This window comes from Drosophila nasuta, chromosome 2R (assembly GCF_023558535.2).
Source record: "Drosophila nasuta strain 15112-1781.00 chromosome 2R, ASM2355853v1, whole genome shotgun sequence".
In the NCBI taxonomy this organism is placed as follows: Eukaryota; Metazoa; Arthropoda; class Insecta; order Diptera; family Drosophilidae; genus Drosophila; species Drosophila nasuta.
The window spans coordinates 2496196-2518353 of NC_083456.1; the positions used below are offsets into that span (position 1 = coordinate 2496196).

Consider the following 22158-nt stretch of genomic DNA (forward strand, 5'->3'; position numbering starts at 1 on the left):
ATAGTTTTATTCAGATTAATCGTACTCTTTATTGAAGAACATTCCCAAATATCCCAACGAATCTAAGGTCGATGTATGATTTTCTTCTTTTATTTAAAATTTTCATATCATTTTCAACCCCCAACTTCAGCTCAAACTCGATTTCCATTCATTCCATTTATAAGTATAAGGTGTGTTCTTGCGAAATTTTGTATATAATTTTTCGGATTTTGTTAAATTAACTTTTGACAAAATTGATGTTTCCTTTTTCGTATTTTAAAAATGTAATAACTTTAAATTTAAATTAATTATAAATGTATATGGACGTGTATGTGTGTGTACTGTGCTTGTGTGAGTGTTATACATAAAATAAACGTAAGTGTAAAGCAAAATTGTACAAGGCTTTATGGGGACGACAACATAAAACGTAAATTGTTAAGTGTATATATATGAGATAGATAAATAAATTACTCTTATCGATTTATTATTTTTAAAGCGGTGTAAGAATATACATATGTAAATGTATATATAAAAGTTCAAGAGATTCCTCTGTTAAAAAAATTTTGTTGTAAACAAAAAGGATAAAAAGACAGTAAATAATCTAGGACTCAAGGTATGCAAAAATGTACGTACATTGGAATCTTGCGCGTAATAAGTTAATAATGTATTATTATACGTCTGTTTGTTAAATATTAATCATGCCACATATGCTAATAAGTATTTAAGAGTCGTAATTAAATTGTATGTAATTTGTTTTATATTTATATGTAGTAGTATTTATGTAATGCATATTTTCACAAGTGTTTTCTTCTTATCCATTTTGTATTGTTTCTTTCATTTCAAGGACTAATCGAAGAAAAGATGATTTATTTTCTTTACATCGATTTTAATTTATTTTTTTAATTTTTCTCTCATTTTGATTAGATATAGAAATGTAAAATGTAACTAAATTTAACTAATTTGATTTATATATTTTGCAGTTGTTCTTGTTGTTATACAGCAACTTGTTGAACAAGTTTTTATTGTTGCTGTGTTGCTTGAGCTACAAACAGAAAATGATTTAAAAGAAAAACAATATATTAACAATTTTGTAAAACGAAATTGCACCTGGTGTCAAGGACTACAAGTGCCCTGCAGTTTGGCGCTCATATGTATCCGTATTCTGTAACATAAAAATCTATATATATATTTAATATATATACCTATATATATTTAATGTATCAGAGAAAGAGAAAATGAAATAAATCTATACAATGAGGGAAGTAAAGTGGGGAGACTACAGACAGCATAGTACAGTATGTATGTATATAATAATTGATAATTGTAATCATAATAGTAAACTACACGTATGCCCTTTCAGCTTGCACTTGATTAATCGATTTGAAATACAGTGCGGCATTTCAGTAAATATACCTGTATATATATATATATATATATAAGTATATATTGTTACATGTTGTATTATATAGATCGTTAGCTGGGCGCATCTCACTAACATTGCTTGATTGTGTTGGGTTTCGCTTAAGCTTACAAAAACTTATCGCATATATTATGTATGTAAATAAATTGTTGTAAATAAATATATATAAATAAATTTTTATATATATTTATTGGTACGAAAAATTGTTGCGTTCAGTGTCTGTGTTAAATCAAGTCATTTTAAACAATCTTTTCATTTCGTTAGTTTCTGCCATTTATTTAGCTTAATGCTCATCTCACGCTGTTGCATTGTTCAGTAGCTGTAGCTTAACCTTTAATTCTGCAAATGTAGGCCGTTTAGCAGGGTTCAACTCCCACGCTTGGCGCATCATCTCGTAAATTTCTGCTGGACAACCCTCAGGCGCTTCCATTTTATATCCAACTTCGACATGCTTCACAACATCCGCCAATGGCTGGGGAGAATAAAATGCATTTATACATATTCCAGTTAGGTTAGTCATTTCGTTCTGATACATACAATTCTAGGATAGGGCACACGTCCAAATGAATATATTTCCCACAGGAGTATGCCATAGCTCCACATATCTGATTTATTGGAGAATCGCTAGAAACAATAAACAAATAATTAGTTGACAATCTCTAGAAGTATGTGCGTAATATGAAAGTCCACATACACCATTCTTGAGTGCCTCGGGTGCGGTCCATTTAATGGGCAGCTTGCCGACATCGAGATTATAGCATTCCTCACGTGCCAGACCAAAATCTGAAACCTTGGCCACACAATCCTCTGAGATTAGGACATTTCGAGCAGCCAAATCACGATGCACAACCTTTTTAGCCTCCAGGTATTCCATGCCAGAGGCGGTGTCACTATGAAACGCATTCACTATTACCACTGGTCGTCAAAAATATATTCATATTGCCACTTACAAGGCGAAATTAATCTGATCCTTTTTGGTTATGTGCTGTCGTCCACGCGAACGCAAATAATCAACCAGCGATCCTTTGCTCATGTATTCCGTTACCAAGTACAGATGCTTGCTGGTAAAAACGAGGCCAATAAACTTGACCAAATTTTCGTGCTCCAGCGTACTAAAATTATATTGTATTTAAGGATTTAGATTAGAAATTGATGTAATTGTCTATGCATGGAAAAGCTATACATACGTCATGACCGATGCCTCAGCTAGAAACTTTTGCACAGCGCCCTCATCTTTCAACATTTTGACAGCGACTTTCTCGTTGCGCAATATGCCCAACATGACGTCACCAAACTCGCCCTTTCCAATACTCTCTCTTAGTTGCAGTTCCGACTCAGGTATGACCCAACCCTTGTCGACAAACTCTTTGGAGTTGATGCAAAACTCTTGTTTTCCAAGTTTAGGCAAACAATTGATTAACTGGGTGCAGAGGCCATCTGCGTCTGCTTCATAATGCTATAAAAGTGATACGATGACGAAGGTACATTTTTTAGCATTAATTGCGAATAGATGGTGATTATTGCAATTAACTTACGGCAACAAGTTGTCCAAGATTCTCAAAGTATTCCTCATCGTCGATAGTCAACTTGTTCTCTAGATATTTGACACGATAATGCTCGACTTTGCCCTGAAAGCAGACGCACAACGTGTAGTCACCGGGAAAATTTGTTGACTCTCGCACAAGGAAGAGTCCATCCTCACGTGGCTGCAGCAAATGCTCCGCTTCATCACGTGTTATGCTGCCATGGAACCATCTACAAAAAGAAGAAAATAAATATAATCAATTTTATTTCTAATTCGTGTTTTTCCATGCATTTAAGTACTTACGGCATTGCATTTAGTTTGACTTCGCATTTACGCAGATTGTGATGCTGCTGCTGCTGTGGAGCACTTGTGGGTGACAGAGAAGCATGATTCATGGCCGTCGTGGAGCTACTTGTCCATTTCTCCATCCCGCCGCCGTTGATGTCAAAACTGTGAAGAGAGGTGGACATGCCAGAAGTCGTAGTGTTGTTGCTAATAATATTGCTGTTATTATTATTGATGTTGCTCCCACTTGTCGCGGCAGTTGTTGGCTGTGTGGACTGTAGCAACATGTTGTTGCTACTGCTGCTGCTGGTGCCACTGTTGTTGCCGTGCGCCAAACTCTTTGGCGGCAATGCCCCGACTGGAGCAGTGTGTAACGTAAGTGAGGAGGACATTATATTATTGCTAGAAGCGCAGTTGGCCAGAAGCTGCATATGTTGTTGCTGCTGCTGCTGTGTGACGGCAGCAACAGCAGCGGCGGTTGCCGATATCGATGCAGATGCAGACTGATCGGTTGCCGTTGATGCTCCCGCTGGTGCAAATGTTGACAGTATGCTATGTTGCTGTTGCTGATGTATTGTTGTCGGCTGCTGCTGTTGCTGTGTTTGATTGGGCGATTTTGGCGAATGGTTGTTGATTAAATTATGACTATTCAATGCGTGCGTTGACAGATGCAAAGCTGCTGCCGCTGTTGCGCCCGCCGACGTTCCTCCCATCGGTTGTGTCTGATGCTGCAATAAAATTATGCAAATCAAGTTAGTATATATTTTGGAGAGATGATGAACACAGCAGAAGCAGAGATACTTGTGTTTAGAAGTTTATTTATATTTATTTATATTCGTTTGCCTATACATGCAATATTGATTGACGTGTGTGTTTCCATGAGATCAACAGTGATATTGTTTTATGTCGGTTGTCTAAGCTTAAGCTATCTAGGTGCATTGCCTTGCTTTAAAGTTGCAATGGGCTTTGCATGATACAAATGCAGCTGCAGGAGAACTTATCGTCAAACTTACCAAATTGTTGTCACGATGATGGTGATGTGGTGGTATGCTCGGCGGTACAATGTGCGGCTGTGATTGGCTTAATTGATGCTGATGCAGCAGTGAAGTACCTGTCACTCCAACACCAACACCAACTCCAACACCAACACCCATTGAATTGGGCTGAGGCGCAGGTCGTTTATTGTGTCGTAGGGGTGCTGTAGGCGGCATTTGATGCCCGGTGGCCTGCAGATACCATGGATCACCAGCTGTCCCACCAGACGCAGCTGCCGCGGCGACTGAGGGCTGCGAGAAACCGCGATGATGTCCAACGACCGTTGTTTGTCCGTTCTGTGTGGCAGTCGCGTGACTGTTCATATCCTCGACTTTGCAACTGCCACCTGTTGAAGTTGCAGCTTTGCTGACGGTTTCCGCTACGACTCCTGTTCTGTTTGTTGTGGTTTCTGCTGTTATTTTAGACGGCTTTGCAGCCGCAATCACTCGGGGTAGTTGCTGTTGACACTGCAGTTGTTTGTCTTGCAGTTGCCCCTGCTTAATTTCCACGGTTATCAGCGCACCACTCTCGCCGATTGCTTTTGTCCTTGTTGTTCTTGTCTTTGCTGGCCTTGATGGGGTTTCCTTGGACTTTGCTTCAGTTGCCTTCGCTGTGGCTTCTTCGTCTGTAACAGTGAAATATGTTTTAGTCAATTGCCAACAAAACCATGCTAATCTAATCAAAACACAGACACACGTAAATACACTCAACAGATAGCCCACACACTCACTCACTCAAATTGTACGTATATACGAGTGGTTAACAGCTATAGCTGCTTTTGTAAACTGTTTGCTGGTTCATACAATGGGAATAAGTTCTTGTTATTATTTGTTTAACTCATTATATATGCATAAATCATACAACACGCATTCATCAACAACAATAAGCATATCAAACAATCCGCTTGAGCATTACTCATGAATTCGCTAATAGGATTTCAAGTTCAAATTCATATCTAAATGCAGCTCATTCAAAATTCACAATGAGCTCACTTGATTCAGCAATTGATCTGGCAACTCCTTGCTTTAACCGTATTATTCTCGTATATTTTGTACTCACGAATAACTGAATGTATAACTAAATAAATGCATTTTTCGGAATTAAATAATGGTTCTATACTTCTCATTCAATTATTTCTTCAATATTAAAACTCTTCATCCTCAGACTTTAATATTGAATATATAGAATTTAGACATTACAGATTTGCTCAAATATTTATGTTTTTTTTTTTATTAGAATTTGTGTACTTTAATAATTCATTATGATTAAATGATTATCAATAGATGTAGACCATAAATATTAGTTTTTCTTTATTCAATTGTTTTATTGAAAGTCAATTCTAAATGTAAACGAATATCCATGTCATTTAAAGTTATACCGTATTTAGTTGCTTATGGCATATTATCAACAACGAAAGTGTCTGAAGTCGGAGTATCTCACAGTTGAGCACACTCCGGAGCTTTGGGTTACTCGTAATGCCGATCAAGTATCTGAGCTTAAGTCAACACTGTGGCAACGCCCACATGGTGACAGACAAAGATAGAATAATCAAGAGCGAGAGAAGGTATAGAGAGAGGATGAGAAGTAATTTTGGCGAGTATAAAACATTTGCATGTGACATGCATAATTAAAAATTTTACTGCGCAATTTCTGTAAGGTTTGAGCTAACGATATCGCTATACCCTGTAAGCTTGGTATACGAAATTCCTCTTGTTAATAATATATGCAAAAATGAATTTAGCTCAAATAAATGATGAATATATATTTCATTAGTATCAAAAGTCGTTTTTGGTTTAATTATTTTGTGACGGATATTCCTTGGCTGTTTGCTATACTAAAACGTTACTCTTTAAATTATGCTTGGTAATGAAATTTTCAGAGCACTTGAATTTGAATTAAGCCATTAATTCGTGAAGCAAAAAAAAACTTATTCACTTTTAATTTGGGTTTTGCTCGTAATTGTGATTAAACAAAATTTCGAGGAGTGTTTCGATTTTCTCAAGCACAACATTGTTGTCGTGTTTTTGATTCTGTAGCCTGGTTAATTTTCCAAAATTTATGTAAATTTAATTGCGGAAACAGTTTTTGCATATTCAGTTCTTAATTTTAGTCACGAGAATATAATAGTTTCGGAAATTTATCGTGGGCTTCGTTTTGATTATATGAAAGGTTGGTAAAGTTAAAAGCCAATTATGGATTACGAGTAAAAGCCTAGAAAATTAACTAGCTTCCCACTTTGGCATGCCGCGACCTTGCTCAATTTAAATTTTGATCCATATCCGTCTTTTAATCAACTATAGAAACTCATGCAATTGCAATTAGCCACACTCTCGCGATAATATACCATTTTAACATGACTTTATAAAATGCCTAGCATACGGAATTGCATGCAGTCATCATTATTTTAGACGTTATCGGCATCGTTCGCTTCCTGAATCAGAGTCACGCTATATTGTCGCCGACACTCCAAATATTATCTAACAATACCTCAAATGGCAATTAACCTAATAATTTTCTTTTAGCAAGTTATTTTGTAGAGTTTTTTTTGACACTATATATTATATTATACAGAAAATCATTAAATTGAGTCATATTATGTCAAATGCGCCGATTGATCTTTGGTCATTGATTCAAATCACTTCGTACTTTAGTCGTACAAGAGTCAATTGTTTTTTAATGAGTTCTCTATTGCTGTTACGAGTTCAAATAAGTGGAAAGCTAATGTTAATAACATCTTGAGATTTTTAGAAAATGTTAAAAACTTAAAATTTGTGAATCAAAATATTATATGTATATTCTAAAATAGGACTATAGTCTCTAACTTTATTACTGAAAAAATATACATATTAATAAAAAATCATACTTCGTTAATTTGCAGAATATACATTTTTATAACTACTGATAAAAAGGTATTATAACCTTGTGTCTGTATGTAACAGGCAGAAAGAGTCATCTCCGACCCCATAAGGTATATATATTCCTGACCAGCGTAGAAAGCCGAGACGATATAGTCATTTTCGTCGGTCTGTCTGTCTGTATGGAACTCTGGATTTAAAAAACTACAATATCGAAAAATAATTTTTTTGTTTTCAAATTTTAATAACAATAATTACAATAACTACAGTATTTATGATACGAAAATGTGGTTTTTATTTGTTTTATCTGCTCTTTAAGTATCGTGATTAAATCGTATCATTCATTCTGATTTCAAATTCTTCTTAATTGATCATTACCCTCCACTTTCAACAAAGCTGTTGCCATTGCTGACTGCATCTCTCTTAAATTGTGTCCCAGTTCATAACTCACGGTTTTCGATGTCACTGGTATGACTCAGGGATACATATTGTATGCATATAGTAAGTACATCGATATGTATACGTACTGTATACATGATAAGCTTTGTACATTCAGCATTTTACACTCTTGTCACAGAACAAAGTCGAAATATTGTGTGAACGGAAAAGAGTGCTGAGACGAGAGGCAAGTGTAGTTGTATTTACATATTAACACAAACAACTCGACAGTAGAGAGGCAACGAGGGGCTGTCTGTAAATAACTGTCATCGATGACACCCGCATGACATGATGACTTCACCTCACTTCAAATTTATTTGCGGCTTTTACCTAACAATATACTTTATTAAAGACGAGTTGGTAGCGCTACTAAAAAGTACGTAACACATGTAAATATGGTTTTTATCGAAACGTCAAAACTAAAAAAAACTATTTTAAACTTATACTTATGTTGTTGTTATTCTTTCGCTACTCATTATTCAGTACATTAAAAAGAAGTCAAAACTGAAATATTATTTATTTCCTACTCTGAAGCAAATTGTTGAAAAATGATTTATAATAAAGTAACAAAGCAGTTCGAGCTGTCAGTAACATTATTAAAATGCTATTCTTATGAATATTTCAGTATTGTAAATACAATGCAAAAATAAAAATAAATTTAGGAAAAAGTGTTTAAAAATAACCACAATTATCTGCCGGAAATGCAACAAAATTCATTTGCAAGGCCTCGCATTAACTAAAATGATTCATTGGTAATTATTTTTGTCATACATAAGATTTTTGTGAACAGAATTTGTTGTTCGTTAGTTTGTAGCAAGACTGATGTGAGTGCAAAAGGGGTTTTACTTTTGTATATATGTATATTATTTTGTATATTAGCTTCTGCCAATTGGAAAACCTAAATAATAAATGCATTCTATTGGATGCATTGCATGCATAAAATGACTTACATATATATATATAGTTACTTCTTCATTTTGTAAAACGAGGATGACATTTTAATTTCGATCTGTCTTTTAGAAACAATAACCTTTATAAAAATATACTCAATTATCAGCCAAGGCGTCAGTATTAGGAAAACCCATTCACAAAGATCAGTGAATAGATGCTGGGGCTTCCCACTTGACACATCTATTTAGTTAATTAGTACTACCTTCACAAGCATATAAGTTGATATATGTACATAGGTGGCGTGGTAGCGCAGGTTCATATATTTTCCTTGTTGCTTGGCTTCCTTCTTCCTGCTGTCAGTCTGACAGTCCGGGTGTCTGCTTGCGTTTTTCCTGAGCTTCATTGCAAAGCATGTAATATGCAAATTGTTGACCAAAATGCCAGCAGAGCAAGTCCCCTCCCTCCTTTTTTGACTTAACTCATTATATGGCAGTAACACGCCGTCATTATCATCGTCTGTCTGTGAATAGTGGGCCGACTCTCGTTTCATTCAAGCCGTTTGTTATGCTTCTCCTGACAGACTAACTCAGTTGACTAAAGTTATCTCTTTCAGTCTTTCATTATTATTTTACACTTTCCAGCTCGAAACTGCACGAAATGATTGTGATGCCTCGTATTTACATGTCTTTGCTCTTGTGTTTTCATTCATCAGTCCGTTCCCTTCCCTGTTTCCAACACTCTTAACTTCTCCTGGTTCCTTTCTCACTCATACACAATGAGGAAGCAATACAAAAGATTCTCACGTACTTGTTACCTCTATGGGTGTTGAACTGTAGTTTCTTTCCTACTCAATTCCCGCATATACAATTTCTTCACTTCTTTCTCTCAGTGCCGTGACGTGTGCTGCCCCTAAGGCAGTCCGTCAGTTAGTTAAGAATGCGGCTACTACCTTTCTGAGCATACACCAAAGAAAAGAAAAAGATCGCTGTAATAGGGCATCATCATATTCCTTGCACATTTTCCGTTAAACATTGATGTATATTTCGCTTAGAAATTATATTTAATTGCAGTTTATCGAATTGAGAATGAATATCACGCAACTTATACTCTTGTTCAGCAACAACGCCTTATTGTTACTTGTCAGTAAGGCTTTAGTCGTTTGCAACTGGAGACTACTGCCAATTGTTAGGTTTTTGCTTAAACCCAAAAACTTAAAACCACCATCAATGTCAACTCAAACCAAAGCGAAGGGGCTCTTGGCTGGTTTCGAAATTGTGCTCTGTTGGATTTAGTTTACCAAGCGCGACGATGGTAACTTTATATGTATGCAATGCAGCACTTGCGACATTGGACACAGGGCTGCTTTGGGTTTTTCAGTTTCTTCGTAATACCTTGTAGTGGTTTAATACGCACGATATGTGTTTTTTGTACCCGCTGACCATAGGGTAGAAGAATGTTTAAACTTTGTGCAGGCAGGAAAGGTTGTAATAGGCAAAAGAAGGCATCTCAGACTCCACAAAGTATATACAGCTGTGAACTTTGAAATAACAGTGCGACAGAAGAAAAACTAAATAACGGTTTTTTTGCATATTCCTTTTTGTTAGTTGATCCCTGGCACATTATTTTTGTAAAATGGAACATAGAGGAAACAACAAAAAACCCCGTTAGATTTGTTCAGTTTTGATATTCTTACATAAGTGCACCACTCTTGGGCTGCACTTTGGAATAGCAGTTGTTATACCCGCTATCCATAGGGTAGAAGGGTATTATAACTTTGTGCCGGCAGGAAATGTATGTAATAGGTAGAAGGAGGCATCTCCGTCTGTCCGCCTGTGTGTCTGTCCGTATGAAACACTGGATCTCAGAGACTATAAGAGATAGAGCTATAATTTTTTTTCGACAGCATTTTTTTGTTTGCACGCAGATCAAGTTTGTTTCAAATGTTTGCCACGCCCACTTCCGCCCCCGCAAATCATCTTTCTTGAGCTTAGAAAAGATGAAAAATTGTATACAAATTTCTGTATCGCATAAAATGTTTTACCAAGATGGTTTTTAATGACATAAATTATGAATCGAAGCCCGAAAACCGTGGTGCGATACGAAAAACCACAATTTTAGAGGTCCGACACATAGTGCTATTCAGCTAAACTAATCCTTTTGCATCCTCTAGGAATATTAAAGCAGTGCTCAGTTGGGGAATAAGTGAAGTGGATATTGGCCAAAGACTGGTGGACACAAATTTGAACACTCGAAGTCCAATGGTGCTTAATTGGCAAAAGATATCTCAAAGCCAGGTTGGAATTTGCCAAGCGCCACTTGAACTGGCCACTAACCAAATGGAATAATATCCTTTACAAAAAAGAGTCTAAACTGGTGTTATTTGGTGGAAAGGTTCAAGACAATATGTCCGTTGACCACCAAAAACCGAGAACGACCTAAACAATACCTTTAAGACCGCTAACCATGGTGGTCTTAAAATCATGATATGGGCATGTTTCTCATTCAGTGGTGTAGATCGATGGGATCATTGACCAACAATGTCTTTTAAAATATATTGAGAAACATCATGCTGAAGTACTCTCAGGATGAAATGCCCCCAATAAATATGGACTTTTCAGCAGAGCAACGAAACCTAAACACACCGGCCAACTGGTCACGGAGTGATTTGGTCAAGAAAAAACTAATGTAATGCCAGATTTAAATCCGATTGGGATCTTATGATGCCAAGAAATCCCCGAGATTTAAGCCACACCTTCGACAAGTTGCGCAGGAGGTATGAGCCAGAATCCCTGCAAGCGTTGTGAAGACTTAGTGGACTCCATGCCACGTAGCTGTGAGGTTCTAATAGCCAATAAAAGCTATACAACAAATTATAAGTTCGTATTCAACTCGCAATGTAGTAGGATTAAGATATTTATATGATTTTTGAAATTTATTAAATTTTTCTTTTGACACGGCTATTTCAAAGTCATTTATAAAGCACCCAATTTCATTTGTTATTATCCATATTCGCTAAAATATTGAATTAGCCAAATTGAAAAAAGTGTTTAATTATTAAAAAATAAATACGTTATGCTGTTATAACTAATTGTATCTGGAAGTTGTGTTTATAACAGTATTTTTAATTTTAAACGCATAGGTCGCTATCACTGTTCTTGATCAACGTCAACAGCACTTGTTATGTTTGCACGCAGATCAAGTTTGTTTCAAATTTATAACTTGCCTTCATAATAATAATTATATTATTTATTATTCCTGAGAATTTGGTTGTCATCGAATAAAAATTGTAGAAGTTATTAAAAAAAATTTTTTAGCTCCTTTGGCTGACAATCTGGTATATGTTGACCTCTATGGTATATTTCAAATGTAAAACTTCATAATTCATCCCTTCGTCATTTTAGAGTAATTTTGCGGTATACCACATAATAATCTTTTACGAATAATATTTCGCTATTTTGCTTTTATTCAAAATAGGTAGCGGGTATCTTACAGCACACTAGACACTAGCTTTCATACTTGTTTCGACTTATGACTATGTTTTGGACAGACATGATACTTTCAAGACTTATAATGATCCGAAAGTCTGACTTTTTTTACAAACTTATTTTTGCTCTAGAATTCTTTGAAGTTACCAGGATACCAGAGTCTGTTGATTAACGAAATAAATAAATGTAATTGGCTGTACTAACCAAACCAATCATCTGTACTGTTTATAGGCGGGAGTGAGCTGCTGCTGTTGCTGTTCATGTTATTGATGTTGCTGTTTCGGTTTCTGGTTGACGATCTTTCTTTGGTGTTGCTTTCGTTGTTGTAGTTGTTACCGCTGCTGTGTTCAGACTTTGGCTTAGTTGTTGTCGTTGCTACTGACTGAAATTTACGCTGTGCATTGCGCAAAAAGTTCAGCAAACGTATATCGATCGGCTGATCGGACGACGTCGAGGATGCAGTGCTTCTTTTCCCGGTAGCACTCCCGCTACCACTTGACGTTGGAGCATATTTATCGCAAAAGTAAAACTCCTTGCGCTTTTGTGGTGCATAGGCCGCACTTAAGCTACTGCAAAGCTGCAGTGGTCGACGTCGAGCCTTTGCAATCAGCTGGCCACCAACCGCAAGTCCATTTGTGGCACTGGCGGTGGCAAGAGTCTCGCGGTGGCTCAAGCTGCTGGCACTGCGGGCCAAGCTCTGTTTGCACCAGTAGACATCCTTACTGCCAAAATAATAATAGCGTCGGCGTGAATCCTGCGAACCAATCGATCCACTTACTCGACGCCTACTGCAAGTAGTGCGAGCGGATTTTTTGGTATTTGTTGTGCTGCTGCCTCCGGTGGTCTGACTTCCACTGCTCGTCTGTGAATTATCACTCTCGTTGCTCAGGGTATTGGCCGCCAATTCAGCGAGTGCTGCCGCAGCTGTTGTTTCCCTTGTCTTTCCTTTGATTGCCGCTGCGTTCGATTGCGTTGGCGTGAGATATGAATTGGATTGGATGAAGACGCCATCGCAAGTGATTTTAATTGTTGTCACCATGTTCCATGCAGCATTTCATTCATTTCATAACTTTATTAATAATTTTTGGACCAACACTTCTTCACTTCACTGCCCTTAGTTGTGTTAATATTTTTTGACCTTAATTATGATGGTACAATGACTGTTTAGTTCACTGCTGTACGGTTTAATATCTAAAATAGCTTTAAATGCGTCTAAAATTTATAAACTGTATTTGCCTTGGCAATATCTCTAAGAGCAAAAAGTGAACAATTGAACCCATCCACAATGGTTAGACTAGTTCCCTCATTTTACTTCTGGCCTGTCTGAATCGAGGCTAATACCGAAGCAAACAATGTGCACTGCAAATTGTTTTCTCTTGTAATAATGCTAATTAAAGTTGTTGTTGTTTATTATTTTTAAGCGCAATTTGTGATTTGGTCCCTCGACAACAAAAGACCCAACGAAAAGAATCAATAGAAAAGCAAAAGCAATAAAAGAACTACAAATAATGATAAAATTCGGCTGGAGAGAAATACGAGCGCAAATGGAAAAGATCTACGGAGAAAATGCGAAGCGTAAAAAAAGAGGCAGTGTGAAACAAAAAGCAGCAAAAATTGGTTGTCTTGATTCGAAGCCGTGCTCCATATTTGTCAACTGGATAGACAGAGGAAAGAGGTTTTCAGTAAGTAGTAATAATAGTAATTGTGTTGCTGTTTTTTTTTCCTTTTTTCTTGGCATTTTGTGAAGTCAATTTGCCACATTAACTGTAACTGAGTAAAGAGAAAACACAAAAACATGGCTGTAAGCACATCGAATAAATAAATAAGCCCATATATAGTGCAATTTGTACTCGCAAGGCTTGTTTTATTTCAGTTTTGGTGTGTTTAGCTTTAATTTAATCTACATACACTGTGTACCTCGATGGATTGAGGTTATTAAACACAACTCATGATCTATTTATTTATAACAATTTTCATTTGGTTGTGATTCTGATCTAATGAAGGAAAAGCGAGCCAAATACGGAGTGTCTGCTAGTCAACTATTTTAAACTATTTTTGTGCCAGCAACTTTTTGGAGGGTTGGGAAAACACGAACCAAGTCGCATGAATTGAATTGGAATTTACTGGAAATGTGTGTAGTGCTTGTATGTATGAAAAGCGTACATACTCTTGCACACATCTTGTGCAAATACATTCAGTCTTATATACATGAGTATACATACTATAAACATAAGCAGACAAACATACTATATTGTGGGCGTGGGAACGTGGACAACGCCCATTGTTATACTTAGTTGTATTTGAAATGCATTGTATATATTGTATTTTATTCAAGTCAGGCGCTCGGCTTGGGAAAGTACGTAAATAATCAGGTGAAATGTTACAGAAGTCGACACAATGTGCTGATCAAAGTTGTGAATTCGAGATACTCATGCGATGGACAGATAGGTATGTGGATCTACGTATTAGCACCACATAATTGCATGTGAAGTGCTGATAGTGCATTGTCTTCACAGGGAGTTGAATGGAAAAAGAAATAATCAACACAAGTTCAAAAAATATGTAAAAATTATTTTTAAAGTGAGCTACTTTCGAAAGAAGCCATAAAAGCATAACTAAAAAAAAAACAATATTTATAACTTATCAAGTCCCATTGTAATTATTTTAATTTTTGTGTTCAATATTCCCGATTACAAATCTGTTATTGTTCGTTTAAATCTTAAAGTTCAACTTGAATTCAATTCACTTAGCTGATGAACTTAATATTTTTAACAAAACTTCAAGTTTGGCAAAGCGCTGTTCAGTTTAATTAGTGGCTTCCTAAAAGCTTTTCACTTTCTAATCACATTATTATTATGTTTGGAGAACTCTTCTCTCCTAATGTTACGTCTACTGCCAACAATTAACTATGGAAATGAGCTCAATCATTAGAATTGAACACGTGGAAAGTGATTACTTATCAAGAGAGGGAGCTCCAATATTAAATTCTATTTCTGAATATTTCGAGTCTGACGGGAAGCCGAAAGAGAAGAAACTTTTAACGTTCGAGTGCCGCCAAAGAAGAAGCATGTAGAAAAAAAAAAACAAAAACAACACTAGTGAAAACAAAAACTAATTTAAAACAACAACCAAATCTGAAATATAACACAACAAGCTTTTATTGTCTTTGCCGTGTAGACAAAATGCAAAATGAAAAGCGAAATCAAAACAAGAGACCACAAAAAAACCTGATCTTGGGTAAAAATGAAGTGGCTAGTAATCGAAACAATAAGACCATAAAAATCATACAACCACAGCGCGAACTAAGAAAACAACGGCAAGTTGGAAATGCGTGAGGCGCCGTGCTGCGCAGCAAGGCACGGCGGATATCCTCAGGCATATTTTTTTTTAGCTTTGGTCAACTCGTTACATTACCTGTTGCATATATATATGTAAGGTATATAGCAAGTGTATGCGATAGATGTACATAACAACATAAATGTATGTACATCTTTGTATGTGTTATTTTTGCAGTGAAAGTTACGGTTTTTGTAGGGTGTTGCACAGTTGCAGCTAAAATTGATTAGCTATTAAAGTGTTTAATCAATTAACAGCTTTAAAGACAATAAACAAAATATTTATTGAGTAAGTCGAAAATTCGATGCACTATTTTGAATGTAATATGTTTAAGAAAATTATTGATTAAAAAGTTAATCGATATCTTTTCAAATGTCCCTCAAATTTGAACAAATTCTGTGAAACCATCCTCCACAAAATTCGAGTAATTCAATTCTATGATGAAGTACGTTAAGAGTTTTGATCAGTTGAGGAAGCCAGTAGCTAAAATAGATATGGTAAATATATCAAAGTAATTACTATAAAACTATTGATGATAATACATACATAGCTTGAAATATGCGTTACGTACATTTGTCGAACTTAGCACGTACACTTGAAAAAGGCAAAGAAAGAAGATGAAAGATTACTCGTAAAACAAAATGGAAAAATCAAATGAATGCGGCGCATGCGCAATTGAAAAATGAAATGCGCCAATGGCTCGTGGGCATTTGCGTTTGATTATTTGTTGTTAACGTTTTTTGTTCGGTTTGCTTTTCATTTTTCTTTTTGGGTTTTGGCCGTGTGCAGTGAATGGCAAATTGCTTAAGTAGATGGGAAATATGTACATAAATAAAAAAGCAATGCACGGTCGCTAAAAAAACATCAAAAATTAATTCACGCGTCTGCAATTGTTGTAGTTTTTGTAATTGTTTTTTTTTTCGATGCCTTGCGCAGCGCACTGTCCACTTTCACTTGGCTCTTGGCAAATCTCTCAGGATGATGACGTTTTTCGTAGATCAGCCACAAAAATTGGACGGGGAAACAACGAGAGAAACATCGACAGTGATCACAGAGTTGCGATCAAAAACTAGTTAGAGTTTAAGGAACCCAAAACGATGACTAATGCTCTGGAAAATTGAAAATTGTTTTTACCTGGCGAATTGGTGGTTAAAACAGCTTCAACCCACGAGCATTTTGTCAAACTCTAGTCTCGCAATGCCTGCACGTCGCCAAATTTAGCATGGAAATCAATTGCATGAGCTAATGATTCATGCAATTTAAAAAAGTTGTGCGTCGGGGAGGTTTTACATGGGCTTTTATAAGCATGTCTTGAAAATATATTATTTCGCTAACACAAATGGGAAAACGAATTGAAAAAAGCTGAGTAAAAAGATAAACAAGACGAGATCGACCTGATGAAAATTGAAGACTCAAATTTCTTCCTTTAACAACACTATCTTATACAAGTAGACTTTCTTATTAACGATATACAAATTGTAAGCAAATTTTTTTATCTTACAGTTCATGTAACACCTTTGACCTAAATACTATAATTTAGCCAACATGCGAAAAGTTCACAAAAGGCCATTACATCACTAGATAGTCAGAAAGTCACGTCAAGTTCATAAAAGTAAAGCATTAAATAGACAGCCATCATATATCATATTTATATAGTTTCCATTATTTATACAGTTTTATTTTCTATGCAATATATTTTGCCAGCTTTTACATGTTGATTAGCAGACTAATTTGCATATTGAATGAGAGCTACTTTCTTGAGGGCAAACAACAGAAATTTCGCACTTTGCATGCATTGAATTAATAAACAATTTTTAACTTGATTACACCATAGGGGTTGGCTTTTTGAGCTTTATGAATTTGCACACACTAATTATTGTTATAAGATATTGCATCAACATAAAACAATTGATTATTGGCAATAATTTAAACACGCGATGCGCGATTTCAACCGGGCTTCAAGCCTGCTGCGCTTGAGCGGTGCGAACTTCACTAACCGCGCGCTTTGCTTGCAAGTTTCCAACTGACTCAAATGTCTCGACCGGCAACAAGTTTGAGGGGTTCTCAAAATTTAAGAGTGTAGAAGAGAGCGATATGAAAAACACACCGAAGTGCGACACGAGTTGAGCTTTCTTTATGCATTTTCGTGCTTGCGAGTGTGTGAGTGGTATTGTTGAGCTTCTCTCGCATGCGATTTATGTGCAGCTGTTCGTTTGTAATATAAGTCTCAAGCATAACGAATATTATGAATCTTGCACTTCTCTCGCATGGGATAAATGTAAAGAGCTCAGTGCATACTTATCGCATGCTATACACAATTAAGTTGCTATTACCTTTTAATAGTACATGTTGTCGTATTTGTGAATTGTCAAAGACTAATTAACCAATGCCAAAAAAACAGATGATCAATTTTGTAATATTCTTTTTGATCTTTGAGCTATTTGTTGATGTAGCTTTGACCAATTTCGTTGGGCCACAGAATAAGTAAGCAACACCTTTTGTGTGGACTGTGTATTTTTCTTTAACATATATATTTTATTTATCATTGATTTTACCTCATTTTCAGTAAACGAAGGCAGCAACTTTTGCGAAAGAGAGACCCAACTGGCCAACATTGAAAGTAAACTTTTGTTGTTGTTGTCTTTATCAAAAGCCTTGAAGTAATGATTGCTGTTGGGAAATTTTGTGAGAAAATTATATTTATTTCGTATAAGCTTTTGCTGCCATTAATTAAGCAATTATTGGCCGATTATGCAAATTAATTTATGTTGAAATAATTTTCGCTATCACCTTGATACAACTTAAGTATTTCATATTATTATTATTATTTAGTTGATCTACTCAATTGTAAAGTCAATATAGTATTTGTCGAATAACTAGATACTCCACTTAAATTAATTTTGTATGTATATTGAAATTGTTTTCATCCTCCTGGTGATGGTGACGTCGTCGATTTTTATTTTTCACTTCTTTTGTTCAATTAGTCAATTTTTCCCCATTTTGTTTTGTCAGTTTGCAGTCAATTTTTGTGTCGTTGACACGCGTAAGGACCAAATCAATATTTATATTGTCCAAAGAAAAAAAATCGCTAAATAAACACATAAATGTCCTTGATGTAATGGACGAATGAAAGAAATACACAAAAGTATTTCATTCATGTAGAAGGTTGTTTATGTTATTTATTTTTTTTAAATTTGATTGATCAGAAAAGTTATTACAATCCATTATATAAACAAAGTGTTGCCTAATTCCCTGATTTACAGAATTTTGATTCAATTGACGCAGTAAACAGCCACTGATCTAAGAACTTTCTTTATAGACCGGTTATATTATTCAATAAAGTTTTTAAATCAGTCAAGATTTAATTCTTCAAATATATGTATTTTAAAACCAATAATAGATAAATCATGTTCCTAACAGGAAATTCAGGGTATGCAGGGTATGCCAAAATATGTGATATTTATGTTGCGTAGAGTCGCGCTTGCTGAATTGTTCAGAAGTGCGCGCGTTTTGTCCGTGATATTTTCTCAATTTACGCTTTTGGAACTTAATGTGCATTTCTCAAGCACATGCAATTAGCACTTGGCGATTTCATGACGTGGCCCCCAAGCTTCTCACGCCCACATTACAACCCGACCCAACTTCTCTCGTGATATTCATCTTTAACAGTGCAATATTAGCGATCGACTGTGACGAGAGAAATTGCATATATACGAAGAACGCAGAAAACATCATGGAATGAGAGGAGGGGGAATTATGAATACGTAAACAAATTAGAAATGAGCTTACGTCACCAATAATGCAGGATGCTTGAAGTGGAATTTGTTGACCCACAATTCCCTTCACATACACCAACACTCATACACTCAGCTCCCAATGGGTGCTAAAAATAAAATATGTATGAATTTACAAAAGCGAAAGGCACACAGGTCAAATATGCAAGAGCTAAGAGATCGAAGAAACTTATATGCATTTAACAAACGTACATATGTATTTATATATACATATGTATTGAATACAGCATAATGTCGATAATTGCACACTCAAACTCTTACGCTAAAAAAGAGGCAATTATCGAAATGTACGATTAAAGTAAATATATTTTTGTGTTTTATTTTTATTTTAAACGGATGCGCATTATCATTTGACAGTTACATTGATCGCAAATTATTTTTCTGAGCTAAAACTCTTCATAAGAAGAAAGATCTGCGATATTTTTGTTCAGATATTAACGAATACTGTACAAATATAAATATCTCTTGGACTTTTTTTCTCCCTCGCTCTTTGGCACATCAAAGTGATAGCTGCAATAACAATAATGATAATCACAGGTGTTGTTATTTTATATTATTAAACCCCCCACACATTATACAATTGATTATAACGCTATGTTCTTATATATGCATAAAAGGTATTCTGATAAGTGTAATCAGTTACTTTGGTTTAATATTGTTGCATTTTGTACATCAATAATGACACATTGATAACAACAATTAAATACAGAATGTGATAAGATTTTGGCGTAAATTGACAAAGTACGTGTAATAAAAACTATATGTGGAGACTGATATTAAATTAATAAAGATCTGTCTTTCACCCGCCATAAACATTAATTAATAATAATATGATATACATTTTCTGTCGAAATATCAACATTCTTGACAAACTATAAGATATCCTGTAATAAAGTTTTTTCATCAACTAGACAAGCAATATGTGCCAGATTATTAATGCATCTAGCGAGAAGCGAACACAACGTAAAGACAAAGAAAAGGTCTCAGTTAATTTATAAAATGCCAATGCAAAAAATACTCATTTTTGAACTCTGACACGCACACATAGCAAAAATTTCAGAGAGTGCGCGAAAGAGAAACAGAACTAAGGCAGACGCAGAATAAACAAGAGGAGCTTGTGTATAACGCCCACGCGAATTGCAATACACAAATAAACCAAAAGCTTTGGCGCCACGACCACAACAACAAGGCAAGACATCAACTGACTTCAGTGCGTGTGAAGTGTGACGTCAGCGCACGAAATGTTTTCCCGAAGTTGACGACTACGCACCGGACCAACTGACCATTAAAGCCCAACAGATATAACAACTACGCATATACTTATGTATACTACTCGTACGACGGAAACTACGATGCGCTCTCGCTACGCTTCGGTTATTGCCGTTAATTATTGTTGGTGCTGCTGTGTTTTCACTGTTTGCTGATTTCGTTATTGTTGTTGCTGTAGGTGTATGGAGTATATACATACATATGTATGAATGTACATATGTAGTGTATTGAATTTGGTCATTCATGGAGCTGCCGTTCGTTTTGCATGTGTGCGCCTAGTTGGCTGTGTGAATGTGGAGCCTCGTTTGCTATTCACAATACGCCTTAAAGGCAAGAGAAACAACAAAATTGCGCGCCATTGGAGCGCTGAGTTGTAAAACGTGTTTTTGTTTTGCAGTAGCTGCTGCCTCTGATGCTTTTGTTGTTGTCGCTCGATGGACAAAATTGCGTAGTTTGTTGTTTTTGCTTTCAATTTTTTCTATACAATACTAATAAATAAATAGTATACATTTATGTATAAGTGCGCATATCCCCTGATGCCGATTTCTAATATAACTGTGGTTTGACCTTAGACAATAAGCATATTTCACACACAGGTGTATATGAGGAAATTTGTGTGTGATTTCCATCTATAGAACACCAACAAACACTCATGAAATGTGTGATTAGAAAATATTATTGCGGCCTTTATGCAAACAATTCTGACAACATCGCCAACTTTACGCAATAGTTAACAGTTGAAAATTATGCAAACATTTCCAAACAAACACACACACTCACAAAGTCTCTAACAACACACACACAACAATCCATTGACAGCTGTCAAGTCGCGCCCCTGAAGAAACATACGAGCAATGTTTAATAAAAACAGAGAAACAGAAGAGAAAAAAGCATAATAATAAATAACTTGGGTGGTGTTTGGTATACAATTAGTTTTTATCCTTTTTGCTCAAACTTTCGTCACTTTTACACACACATGCTTACAGCAGACTCACGCGCACAAACACACTCGCGCATAGATACAAATATTAGACAGACAGCGCGTCGCTTGTAAAGGGCGTTGGGTGTCTGACCATCCTTTCAACAAAATACTCAGATTGCGCACACATTCACGAATATACCCATACATAGGTATGTGTGTGTTGATATTACATATTTACTTTCAGTGATACAACTTACCTGATATTCCTATTGCTTTGCTACTCTGTCCCTGCTGCAGCGATTGCTGCAGTCGTCTGGCATTCCACTACGCCTTCAATCTCCGCTGATGCTGCGGATGACAACTTCGACGGTGGCCGACCATCAAGCAGCGATTCGACACATGCACATTTTTATTTTGAATGTTATAAATTATTTATAAACATTTGCACACACAAGCACACGCATATACACTCGGGCACACTTTTTTTGAGTGGCCAACTTGCTGCTTTTTTTTGTGGAGTTTTTCGACGTTTTTCTTTTGCTACCTGCAACACATTTGTTACGCTTTTGTTGACTCGGCTTAGTTATTGGGAGCAATTAACTATGATTTAGTATCAGTACTAACACGCCGTAGACATATAACTATATTTTAACACTCAAAAATTACGAACTATGAACGCGCACTAAACACTTTACGGCAACAAAAAATTCCATGAAAAATAAAGCAGCCATCTTTGTAGAGGTGAAGAAACATCGATGGCAAAATCGATGCATCGATGTTTTTAAAATCTTTTAAAACATCGATTTTTAGTGACAAACATCGATGTTTTTTGGCAGCTAAGCAACATATATTATTAAAAATTGCATTTATTTTCGACGAAAATTATTCTTTCAGACTTTTTGTTTCTTAAAAAAAGAGCTTTCC

The 22158-nt window shown here is 35.8% G+C and overlaps 1 protein-coding gene across 1 annotated transcript; it reads right to left on the minus strand.

Annotated features, from left to right (window-relative positions):
* Positions 1-26: 26 nt before the first annotated feature.
* Positions 27-13064, minus strand: LOC132785588 (tyrosine-protein kinase Mer). Its single transcript, XM_060791741.1, has 9 exons — positions 12118-13064; positions 4223-4869; positions 3228-3937; positions 2935-3154; positions 2587-2855; positions 2350-2511; positions 2094-2289; positions 1937-2023; positions 27-1871 (listed from the first exon to the last, which is right to left on the minus strand). The coding sequence occupies exons 1-9, from the start codon at positions 12950-12952 to the stop codon at positions 1695-1697; spliced, it is 3303 nt and encodes a 1100-aa protein (XP_060647724.1). The 5' UTR covers positions 12953-13064; the 3' UTR covers positions 27-1694.
* Positions 13065-22158: the final 9094 nt, after the last annotated feature.